This window comes from Aptenodytes forsteri, unplaced genomic scaffold (genome assembly GCF_000699145.1).
Source record: "Aptenodytes forsteri isolate BGI_AS27 unplaced genomic scaffold, ASM69914v1 Scaffold53, whole genome shotgun sequence".
Lineage (NCBI taxonomy): Eukaryota > Metazoa > Chordata > Aves > Sphenisciformes > Spheniscidae > Aptenodytes > Aptenodytes forsteri.
In genome coordinates this window covers 14,485,474-14,498,369 of record NW_008795909.1, presented here as the reverse complement: position 1 = coordinate 14,498,369, position 12,896 = coordinate 14,485,474, and the positions used below count along the sequence as shown (strand labels likewise).

The window sequence follows — 12,896 nt, the reverse complement described above, 5'->3', positions numbered from 1 at the left end:
AGGGTCTTTTCCAACCTAAATGATTCTATGATTCTAAATAAAATCCTGGCAGCGAAGCTGGGGTAGTCTTATAGAGACTACTCTGCTTCTCCCAAGAAGCATTTTATCTTAAGATTTACTTGGGAATCATCTTAGAAATTCCTTCTTGCATGCATCATGCACTTTTTACCCTAGCTTAAGAACACTACCCTGTACCAGATTCTGAAACGGCCTGTAAGCAGGTGAAATGAAGGAACAGAAAAGAGTCCAGTGAGGATGTAAAGTGCTCTGGCTCTTCACGAGCCCTGATCTGCTCTTTTATAGTAGTGGAGAAAAAAAGAGAGAGGAATTTATCCCAGAGTGACTGGAAACTGCCAGAACCATCTGATTTCAAGCAACCTGGAATCAAGCTTTTGGACACCAGGAAAACTTAAGAAACCTGCACAGCCACAGTCTCTCCTGCAATTTAACAAACTGCAGAGCAGCTGCTGTAAAGCCATTCTGAGACCGTTCTGTGCAATGAAATTTACAATTTCACTGGGCACAAATGAATCAAGACTTCACTTGGACCAAGCATACAGAAGGGCACACAAGGCCAAGCTAATCAGAAAGGCAGCCCCTATTAACCCATTATATCTTAGGAAACTTTCAACCCTCAGTGTCATCTTATAATCGTAACAGCAATGAAAAAGGCTAAAATCTCTCTTTTGCTTTAACTGAACGACAGCATCAGGTCCCATACTCCTCCCTCAGGTCAGGAGAAACTGTGAGCTTCCAGCCCCTGGGGAACAACTGTGTGGGCTGTGACCTCCTGGACCCAGCTCACCTTCATGGTAATGGTCCTCAACAGTGATGATTCTGCCCTTGGTTGCTCTTGCATTTTCAAGTATTGTCTTCTTATCCAGGGGCTTTATAGTGAAGGGATCAATCACACGGATGAAGATTTTTTCTGCAGAAACAGAATGAAATGATTTGCAACATGAATTTGGAGAATGCAAGACAAAAGAAGTGGTACAGGCAGCCCCTGCAATCTTTTAGAGCCATTATGAAAACTGTCTACACTAACTCTCAGGTATCTGTACCTATGGCTTGTCTACCACAGAACCCAACCAACCCTAATTTTTGTATGTATTCTTTCTTCATGCGCCTTGTGAGATAGTAATAGCCATCCATTCCACAGACAAAACTCTTGAGGCAGAAAAGCCTTGGATAAGTGACTCAAGGTCATTAGGAGTGCCCATCAGCAAAACAGTAATCTAACTGGCCTTCCCACAGGTAAGAGAAGCATGTAGTCACCAGGAAATCCTTCTTATTCAGACTGTCTTCTTATCCAGGGGCTTTATAGTGAAGGGATCAATCACACGGATGAAGATTTTTTCTGCAGAAACAGAATGAAATGATTTGCAACATGAATTTGGAGAATGCAAGACAAAAGAAGTGGTACAGGCAGCCCCTGCAATCTTTTAGAGCCATTATGAAAACTGTCTACACTAACTCTCAGGTATACCTACCTATGGCTTGTCTACCACAGAACCCAACCAACCCTAATTTTTTTATGTTTTCTTCATGCACCTTGTGAGATAGTAATAGCCATCCATTCCACAGACAAAACTCTTGAGGCAGAAAAGCCTTGGATAAGTGACTCAAGGTCATTAGGAGTGCCCATCAGCAAAACAGTAATCTAACTGGCCTTCCCACAGGTAAGAGAAGCATGTAGTCACCAGTGTTGGGTTGACGGTTGGACTCGGTGATCTTAGAGGTCTTTTCCAACCTCAATGATTCTATGATTCTATGATTTTACCTTTAACTTTATTATCAAGCCAAGCACAACCTCCTCCTGCTTCTTCAGTCTGTAGGCATTCTGAATTCTTCATTGCAGGCTGCCCATCTATCAGGAATGCCTGTTTGAACTGCCCCAGCCCTGACTGTGGCACCCTTAAGGTTGGCATCAAAACCAGAATTTGTCCTGTCATCACAAGGCAGCCCTAGATTGTTTGTTAAAGCTATGTACAAATGGCGATTGTTTATAAAGAATAGCAAATTACATGAGGTTTTGTCTGATCTTGGCGAGCTGAACACTGAGTCAACTCTTATCATACATAAAGAAGCCCTATGTTATGTTGACAGTTTTGTGACTGAAGGCTCTTTAGTGACCAATATATTTTAGGTATTAGACGCTGCCTCTACGCTAGGGATTATCTCTCCATAGCTGGTTATTCACACTTCAAGATCAGCAGAGCATTGCAAAGCATGGTAAATGCAGAAAAATAACAACAGTTCTGAAAATAGAAGTTTCAAAATGTCCTAAGCCTGATGGCTCAAGGTCACGACAAAATATCTGTCCACCTAGATACAGCATACAAAGCTACCCGTAAGCCACAGGCAGCATTAATTGTATTATCTCTTACTATTTGTAATCTCTTCCTGGGCATAGGTTACTGACTCACAGATGGATTTTTGATGGTTTCTTTCTCTTATTTCATTGAAGGATTTTTATCTTCGCTGTGGGAGTGCATTTGAGCACTGTCATAGAATTATTGCCTCCCATGCTAGTTAAAAGTTGATACATTCATTCAAAAAAACCCAAGTTAGCAGTGAACCATATCTACACAAAGGCACTGCATATCAACAGCATTGTGTAAGAGCACACACAGCTGCTGTGGCTCAGCTGACAGGCTGCATTTTGGTAACTGGCCCCAGCCTGATTGCATTCTATTGTATTGGTACCCTAGCCCACCCAGGCAATATGCCAGGAAAGGATCGCTCCTGCTTCTCACATGCTTCCTCTAAGATTCTGCCTGCAGGGCACTTCCAGACAGATTAGCAGTTCTAAGACGACTTTGATCTGATCAGTTTGGCAATTTTCATGGCTACTAATGCTGCTAAGCTAACTAAAACCTACTCAATTAGGCAAGATTGGCAGATGTATCCTATGTTGCACTGTATCAGCTTAACAGGTGACCAGCTGTCTGCAACATTTTAATTAATGTTTACCAGTACAAAGGGTGAGCAGTTAGGCTGAGTGGTATTGATTTCTTTGCTGTGTTAAATGATAAAAAAGGAAAAAACCCCAAACTATAGTCTGATCACCTTTCCTCAGCTGCTCTGCTGCAGCCAGAGCCTCATGCAGAGTGACTCCTGCTCCAATCACAGTCACTTGGTCATCCTTACTCTTCAGAACCACCTGCAAGAAAATGTTTCCATGTATTTTTAACAATAAATCTTACCGATATTTCTAACATTTCTGGACATTTTTATTAAAAAAGATCAAACCTTTGGCATTGGAATGCTTTAGAGGGAAAGGGGCTTTTACAGGATGAACTTTGCGTATTTTTTCTGATTCTATTTATCTGGGCAATATTTACCTTTGCCTGTCCAATATGGAAGTCCTCATTGTTGTTGTAAATGACAGGATTTTCAGGACGACTAGTTCTTATGAAACAAATGCCCTGTTTCCGAAGTAAACATGTTATAAGTTACAAAACCAGAAAGGTGTTGACATTCTAGTTCGTAAACCCTACAAAAAAAATACAGCAAAACAACTTTTTCTATTTGTGTTAGTCCTTTTTCAATAGCTAGTTGTTTCAGACATTACAATACAGTTAACCTCTTCTTAGAGCACGCTGATAACTTACAATTTTCTTTCTGATTCTAAGATCTTTATTTCTCTTTTGTTCTCTTGTGGAAATGGAGAATCCTACTAGAGTTAATTAGAATCTTAGAACTTTGCCATACATGTGCAAATTTTACTCTAGCAACTTTAAAGCAAAAGAAGAAATGCTCAGCTAAAAGCAAGGAAAAATCCTTTCCATCCGTTAACATTCAGATGCCCTTCCAAAAGAAGTAACAAACCAGTACTTAAATCTAATCTCTCCCTCACACTACCTTACGCTCCTTTCCACCCCCCCATCTTTTTTTCACAAATGACTCATCACATTTGTTATATACCAAATTTCCACACTCCTTCACTTAAAAGCTTGAAGCAAGATTGAAATTTTTCAGATTATTTGCTCCTTTCTCAAGGTTAAGTCCTATGGCAGCCAAAGGAAGTACCAATCAAGGAGATGATCCGACCCAATGCTACCAATGACGTTTGACCATTACTACGTCAAATTAGCTGAAGGTAAGAGATCAGAAACTCTGTCACAGCCACATGGGAAGTCTTAGTCATCTTCAGCCACAGTCCAATTTAACTGCAATCCATCATTGGCAACAGAGGAGCAAAAGATGACCAGTGAGACTGTCAACTAACATAAGCAGCAGCTCTCCGTATCTCCAAAAGATGTAGACTGTCTTAGACTACTAGAGGACCTGACTCCTGAGCTTTCATGTACAGCCACTTGATGATCAAAATCCTCAAGATGAATTTATCTTTCTATATCCAGCTTCAATTTTGACCCCAGAGATATCATACTAGGAGTGTACTTTCTGTAAGTTTGCTAAAGACCAACAAAAGAGTTACACTTGCCCTTATTTCTGAGCCAATTTAGACCCAAACTGCAATCGCTGTGTAATCATTTACATCTCCCCAAATCTGGCCCACAGCATTCCAGACCGTTCATTCTGCACTAGCCTGGACAGAATGTCTGCAACCCTTCCATGCAAAGAGAACATCCCACTGTAACGCTGGAGCCTTTGAAAGAATTTATGTGGGTAGAGACATGCAAGAAACATGCCAGAAGCAACAAAAGAAGTGAAAGAAAAAAGATTACTCTCTGGCTCAGAAATACTGTGATGCAAACCTTGGTGTTGGCAGCTATTTCCACTGCTTTTTCAGTGGCTACAGCATCGCTAGGGTAAAACACAGTGGCATTGGGAACAGCCCGGAACATGCACAGATCCTCCAGTCCCATCTGAGATGGCCCATCCTCACCTAAGAGAATTAAACCAGGGTTACAAAAGAGTAAGTGCACATTTTTGACAATCACTCAATATAGCAGTGAGTTTCAATGTAAACCAGAAAAAAAAAAAAATATAAAATCAGGCACACACAGGACATGCAAGTCTACCTGCTCGAGAAAAGAATCATCTTCTCCTTAAACTTGGAACCATCTAAACAGTAAATAAAGATAAAAAGAGACTAAAAAGAAAGAGAACTGGGGTTAAAAAGAAAAAATAGAAAATAAAGTGCAACAATAAAACAACACAAAAGGAAGACAACCAAAGTTGGAAGGGTACAGATACAGAAAGAGGGTCACAAGGTATCTGAGCATCTTCAGATTTACATGTACTGAGGCTGCACAAGCAAAATTTATACTTGTCAATAGTGCTCCTCTAGATTTAAACTGCTGGAAATGTGAAAGGAGAATTGCATGTGTTCCACCAGAAATGGAGAGTGCACTTGGTACGACTACTCTCAAATTCTTAGGCTCACTTCAAGATTAAATGAAGGGTATGTACTTTTCAATACTATAAAAAGTCTTTTAAAGAACAATAGGGCATCCGCATTGTTAATTTAACAACTCAAGTGCCTTATGGCATAAACTGCAGATCTATAAAAAAGAATCGTTAGCCAGAACATGTGCTGGATGCCATGATTTTCCGTAGTTAAAGAAACATCCCCACAACACCCCCCGCCCCCAATGACCTTATGTAACGGTGCTTTGGGAACGGCACTGTTCCAAACTAACCATGCAAAGAGTTCTGAATCCAGTCATGTCACAGCCTGCAGAGCAGCAGCAGGGCAATAAGCCTTCCCACATGCACCCACTACCTGTTACTCAAGAAGGACGAGTTCACGAGGAAGGAGGAGAGTACTTTCATAAGAGCAGCACAAAACTCTGAAGAACTTCAAATACGTTAAAAGAAATCAATCATTGGGCTCTGCCACTATACACTACTAATAAAGTAAGCACGAACCAGGAAGAGAGAGCATGTCTGTTTTCGGTCATGACATGAAAAAAATTCTCAGCATCAGAGTTTCTAAATCTGCATGCACTCTGACTGAATGCGTGGTGTCTCAGTGGGCATTTTCCTTTCCTAAAATGCCCACACAATGTATACATAGAAGAAAAGTAAAATTATGAAGGACAAAATTAACAGATACCTGAATCAGAATCTTACCCAGGGTGACAAGAGTACTCATGCTTGTCCTACTTTTGCTAACGTGGTGCCAATAATACCAGCATTCACAGTTCATACTAGTAATTTACAGACTAGCACTACATTGAGTTCGGCCCCAAGTGCATCTTCACAGAAATCCTGATTTACGTGGTTTTAGAGTAACACAGATCAAGAGAGTAATTTTCAATTACATCTGCGAAACCTACAAATGTAGCTTAACAAAAAAATGTGAGTGCTTAATATGAACAGTATCAAATGTCTAGAATATAAAACTGGTTGTCTAAACAACTGATATTTCTATTTTTGACACATGTACACTCTGCTTTCTTTCACTGTATGCTCAGTTTGGAAAATACAGATGTTCCATTATTCTCTTATGACCTTGAAAACATATTTAATGTTTCATTAAATGTTTTGGTCCATTAGCAACTATTGGTCCAGGAGTGAACTTAGTACAAGTTCAGAAGGTCATTGTATTAGTTATTTCTCATAAATTTAATAGGTCCAAATTTCAATGCAGGTCTACCTAGAACTGCATACATAAAACTTCAATTTTCACCACAGATCCAGTTAGGATTCTGAATTCCATGCAGGCCCAAAGTTCTAATAGGAAGTACACTTAATTCATACCCTTCCATTTAAAATTGAATTTTGTAACTGCTAAAGCCTTTCTCTGAATTACTTTCTTTTACAACTTGGTTGCAAAACTTTGGGTTCGAATTCTTTTTTGAAAATCAGAGTAGAGGCCTGAATCAGATTTGTAACTCAAACAACTTTATAAATCTAAGTATGCACTTCACTATCACAGCTCCCAGCAGAACATTTCCAGTGCTGAAAATTGAAACTTGGAAGTGTAGTTCTAGGAGACAATTCAGGTAACCCAAAGGAGTTTTATCTTCTTAAATGAGCAAAGACCAAACCTAATTGGCTTCTGCACCAACAACCTTTGCTGCTTGCTAAAAGACTTAAAATGGATTGAACTAGACTATGATGAGGTGGGGAGGACTGATTTTAAAAAGAGGCTTGTAATAGAATCCCTCCCTTAATGACATACACAAGCCATAATCTGATCTACTCACAGTCTCCACTACTAAAGCATGCTCTATACTGCTACAAGTTAAGCTTGAGGTTCTGGATGAGCCTACACACATTTATGAAGCATCTTTAAATCTTTATCAACATTACAGGTCAAACTAACTATTTCGCTTTAAACAAAAAACCCTAACCCTCCTCCAAACCATACTGCTAGCCAAAACTATTAAATCAACTGAAAAATTGATGTACACAGGGAGCCTTAATTTACCACCGCTGTCAGCTCTCCCTTTTTTTTCCCCCTATAAATACCTAGTAGTTTTTCAAGCATGAATGTCTACTGGCATTTTCCTTCTTGGTATGCAAGTCTGCTCCTGTTTTCATGGGTGATGTCTATGCATTTCATTAAAAAAACAAAACTCCCTTCCTCCCTCAAACCAAAATCAAACCCCAATGTGATCTGACATGTACCAAACAGTTATGATGGGAAGCAAAGACCAGAGAAAGTACTGCCAATTTCCTGAATTACATAACAGCTTCACAGTTCCTGTTTCATTAGTACTTTGAAGTTTCAGGTTTTTTTAATCAACGCATTAACTGCTTCAGTAGTAAGAAATACTGAGATAACTTGAAGCAATTATTTCCAATCGGTGATCTTCAAAGGCATAATAAAACAAAAATATTTATCCCTTGTAAAGTGTTTTTGAGATTGGTGGACAAGAGCATCTGTGCAACAATAAGTATCATTAGTTTCTCATTTTAGGGATTGGGAAACAAAGGTACAGTAAGCACACGCCTATTCTCATCACAGAGGACATCAACTGCAAAGATGGAAAGGAACCTAAGCTCCTCACTTTCAATCCAATCCCTTTATAACACTCTATACTTTTAGAGTAGAAAAGCTTGTAGGGAAAAGTCCTATTTTTATCAGGCCAAACTGATAAAAGAGAAAAAAAAGCCGATGAGCTGATGAAGGCTTGAAATCTTTCTTATTCTTTCTAAATACAACAATGTGTCTGATAAAAGTGAATTGTAAATATGACTTCTTCCTATAAATGGTGCCACTTTTATACCATCACAGCTGTATTACTGATTGTCTCCACAAAGCATTATCAGTTTTACTGCTAGACACTTATCACTAAACAGATGGGAACCTGCTGATAAATAAGCCAAGGCTGCCCTTACCAATAGAAACACCGCAGTGCGACCCACAGAGATTGATGTTACTCTCGGAGATGGCAGCCATACGGATCTGGTCAAATGCCCGTGTGAAGAAGGTAGCAAAGGTGCTGGCAAAAGCAACAGTTCTGTCACGAGTGGCACAACCAACTGCAATGCTCACCTGAAAAGAAGGAGATTGTACAAGAACAGTGAATTCCTCATTTATCAGTTGTTTCCAAGATGTCATCTGTGGGACTTCCTACCATAAAACTTTAGCAAGAAGCTCTCAATGCAGATTAAAAATCTCTGTCCAGTCCTGCTCCTAATTGTTGGCCTTTCCAAAAAGGAAAGGAGGCAACTCACTCTTCCAGTATCTATCCTCCAGCATCTCCTCTGCTCCTTGCCTCAACTGCTAGCTCTTGTTGATCCTTACTGGCAGCTTCTTTTCTTTACTGTTCCAAGTTGGCCTTTCCAAAAAGGAAAGGAGGCAACTCACTCTTCCAGTATCTATCCTCCAGCATCTCCTCTGCTCCTTGCCTCAACTGCTAGCTCTTGTTGTTGATCCTTACTGGCAGCTTCTTTTCTTTATCTGTTCCAAGCAGCCATTCACAGAGTTTTAAGGCTTATCCCCCTCTTTCTTTTCCTGGATCAAAGGCTTACACTTTCAGTCCAAAGGACATGGTTTTACTATCTCCAGCAGACCTTATCATTACTAAGTGGGAATGGATTTACATGTGTTATTTGGACTGGTATTTACTAAAAGGGCCTTTCTTCAGCAAGATGGAAATTAGAACAAGGTCCTTAAATTGTTTACTGCTACAATTACCCCATACATTTATTTTACACAGAAATTGGTCTGCTCTTCATGGCGAATTTCTCCTAAGCCGATGTAAATCCAAAATGCCTGACTCAAGCTCATGAAACTGCCCGAGTATAAAATTTGCAAGAGACAGTCTATGGGTTCTTTGGTTATAAGTCATTAAAGACAACAACAAATTTCTGCCTGAATTTGTGTCTTTAATTTCACTTGCTTCAGTGAACCCATACAGGTGGCAACTGAAGACTCAGTCAAACAGACGAGTTACCAAATTATTTTAGTCCTTTCTGTACAAATGTCATCAGGCTAAATCTATTAACTGTTTCTCTGTCCTCATTTTTATACCCCAGTCTAGCGTAGAACTTGTTGTCACGTTGTGACATTCCATTTCTTGTGAAGAAAAAAAAACAACCTAAAAAGTCAGAGTTAAATCTCTACAAATGACACTGTGGAAAGTATTACTGTTGTTTACATGTTGCCATCTCCTTGTGTTCTGCTGAAACGCAGGCAATATGACCACAAAAATAAAAATAAAAAAAGAGGGGGATTAGGAAAGAATGATTAGAAGCACTCTTGTTGGATTATATTTGTAAGCTTTTGCTATAGCCTAGTTTTTCCCTAAGAAGTGAGCAAGTCAAATTAAATATCCATGAGTACACATATGAAAAGCAAACATTAAAACCCCACTCTCTGAAGACTCAGACTTAATGGGCTCAGATCCTGCTGTGTAATACCAGTATTTCATAAAACCAAGAGACCAGTTACCATGTTCTGTTCAGCAATGTAGCATTCAACGTAGCGACTGGGATGTTCTTTCTTAAAAAGCTCTGAGAAGGTGGAGTTCTTTGTGTCTCCATCCAAAGCAATCACTCGATCATTAGCATGGCCCAGTTTTGCAAGTGCAACACCGTAAGCTTTGCGGGTAGCCCACTAGGAAAAGAAAAATATAGCAGTACTGTTACAACTTTCTGTTTCTAGAAGCTTCCCCCCCCATTTTCTTGTTTTTCTATGAGTGCATGCACATACAATTTAAAAAAACCAACCAAACAAAACACAACTAAATGTTAGCAATATCAAAAGTACATATGAGAACAGTGACACACAGAGGAGTAAACAAAAAAGAAAAATACAGGTAAGCATCACGACATACATCTGTGCTGAAATCAGCAACTCCCTACCAATCCAGCTAGGAAATTTTTAAAACCTTGGTTTCCAATCATGGAAATTCACTGAACCTCATGGAGTTTCTTTAATTTTAAATACACATAAAATAGTTTGGATAATTGATAATGATCACGAAATGAAGAAGAGTGATTTGAGTTTTTATATTTTAATATATCCTTTCAATACCCAGTGAGTTGAATGTCTGTGTGTCACACAACAGAGGTAGGCGTTTACCAGGATACTCAAAATAGGAGAGAAGAGGTGGGTAGTTGAAATCATGGCAAGGGATAACACAAAACCTCCTGCCATCCATTAAATAGTCTCACGCTTCGAAGATATCTGACACTGAAAAAGGAAGGGAGTACCTTTTCTCCCACTTTGTAAGTTGGTGGAGATGGCATCTTAATGTTTCTAATATTTACTATAGGTGCATCTTCTTCTGGGAGGGCTGGAGAAAGCTTTTTCTTATTTTGGATTTTGTCATCTATTTCCTGAATCACTTGTTCAGCCATGTTTTTTGGAAGGGGCTTTCCATGCCAGCTTTCCTTATCTTCAACACCTGTATATTTAAAATTACATTATAAATAAGAAAAATATAAAAACTCTTTTAGTTTTTAGCTGCAGATTTTACCCAGATAAAAGTGCAGTGGGGTATGACAGTCTAGTATAGTCTTCCAAGGAAGAACTTCCTTATTATTCCCACTATAAACAATTACAATAGTATTCAATTGCATTGACAGACATGTTTAAACACATAAGAGAAATAGTCAAATTCCATATATTACAAACTAGCGACGGAATTCCAGCGTCTTCTACTGAAATTGTTTTTAAATTGGCACCTAAACGACGTGGTCCATAAGCGTGGCAAGAAGTAAACAGTAAATCAGTGTGAACAGTTAACATAAAATTTCAACAGTTAAGCCTAAATAAACAAACTCAGCTAAGTTTCAAACAACAGTTAACCAAGCTGTCTAATTCAAACAAGACCTGACATTTTACAGCTTTATTTTAATACCTTCTGATGACTCTTATCTTTGTGCACCCGTCACTAACAGCAAAATTACCTCTCTGACTGATATGCTGCTTTTCACTGAGTAAGTCACTAAAAACAATAAATTTTGCTTGCTTACTCAGTGAAAAGGAATGAAGATATTCACTCTTGCTATTAATATTTATCTGGTCAGAAAGACAAATTCACAGAGTGCTGCTAAAAGCTGTAGCTGAACAGAATCATGGCAACCCCTGACACACTGAATATGCATTTACTCCATTCTGTGGATACAATGCTCAGTAGCTAGCACACATCTCACTTGCACGAACCAAAATAATTTTCTTAGCACTAACGCTGTTGAGAAGTATAAAGAGTTTGAAAGACTTTATGCATGCTATTGCTCAAATGTGTAGGTACACATCCGTCCCCCAGACAATGACATTTTGGCAAGTTTCACACCACGTGAAAACTACAAAAGAATCTTGGAAGCACCATGAACTCCAAAATTCAAAGAGCTGCTAACCTATGAAATAACTTCTATGGACTACTGCCATCCTGTATCTCAATGGATTACACATGAGATCATATGAAATAAGCTACCTGGTCATACTACAGGTTATGTACCACATCTCACACAGCTTTGTCAAAACTGTACATGCAGCATCCCTCCTCGTTTTCTATGCATTTATACTGCCTGGCTGGCAACAAGTAGACCCAGTTATCTGCAACACAGGGAGCAGGGAGCTTCTGTGACAAAGTTACTCCCTTCTCAGAGTAGTCTCTGAGTCTAGGGATCAAGAGCAAGCCAAGAAGGTTGCCCTCTTTTGCTAGGGCAATTTTCAAGACCAAGTCATACGGTCCAATGTTCCCCACTGCCCCCAGCCATCTTCCAGACTAGAAAAGACTTTTTAAAGAGTAACAACTCAAGTACAGCTGACAGCAGAGGAAATCCTACTCTGCAACTGGGGATCTGTAAAAGCCCAGTCAACATGGAAGCGCACCTGGCTGGATAAGGTGAAGAACTGAGAGCCACATCTTTGCCTGCTTCCAATGAAGCGTCAATCTAATGTCCTCCATAAGAAAAGGCAACAAAGGAAAAAAAACCAACAGGGTGAAATTCTGAGTTTTCAGATTGTATTGGTAGTATGATCAAGTCAAAAAGCTGACAGGATACCAACCTTTTTCTAATGTATGAAAACTCAAACTTCTGTATTTTTAAATGATTGCACCTTCATTGCAGCACTATGTACATATCCTAGTAACAGAATCAATAGAATGGTTTGGGTTGGAAGGGACCTTAAAGTCTAGTTCCAACCCCCTTGCCATAGGCAGGGACACCTTCCACTAGACCAGGTTGCTCAAAGCCCCATCCAACCTGGCCTTGAACACTTCCAGGGAGGGGGCATCCACAACTTCCCTGGGCAACCTGTTCCAGTGCCTCACCACCCTCACAGTGAAGAATTTCTTCCTTATATCTAATCTAAATCTACCCTCTTTCAGTTTAAAGCCATTACCCCTTGTCCTATCACTGCATGCCCTTGTAAAAAGTCCCCTCTCCAGCTTTCTTCTTGTAGGCCCCCTTCAGGTACTGGAAGGCTGCTATAAGGTCTCCCCGCAGCCTTCTCTTCTCCAGGCTAAACAACCTCAACTCTCTCAGCCTATCTTCACAGGAGAGGTGCTCGATCCCTC

The 12,896-nt window shown here is 39.6% G+C and overlaps 1 protein-coding gene across 1 annotated transcript in view; it reads right to left on the bottom strand.

Moving 5' to 3' along the window:
* TKT (transketolase) overlaps positions 1-12,896 on the bottom strand; it is a 22,674-nt gene that overhangs the window by 2,575 nt on the left and 7,203 nt on the right. Inside the window, exons 6-12 of the mRNA XM_009284489.2 lie at positions 10,582-10,775; positions 9,818-9,982; positions 8,260-8,416; positions 4,722-4,852; positions 3,345-3,428; positions 3,070-3,163; positions 806-928 (exon numbers count right to left, since the gene is read on the bottom strand). Coding sequence (XP_009282764.1) covers positions 806-928; positions 3,070-3,163; positions 3,345-3,428; positions 4,722-4,852; positions 8,260-8,416; positions 9,818-9,982; positions 10,582-10,775 — 948 coding nt within the window. The remainder of the gene's footprint in view (positions 1-805; positions 929-3,069; positions 3,164-3,344; positions 3,429-4,721; positions 4,853-8,259; positions 8,417-9,817; positions 9,983-10,581; positions 10,776-12,896) is intronic.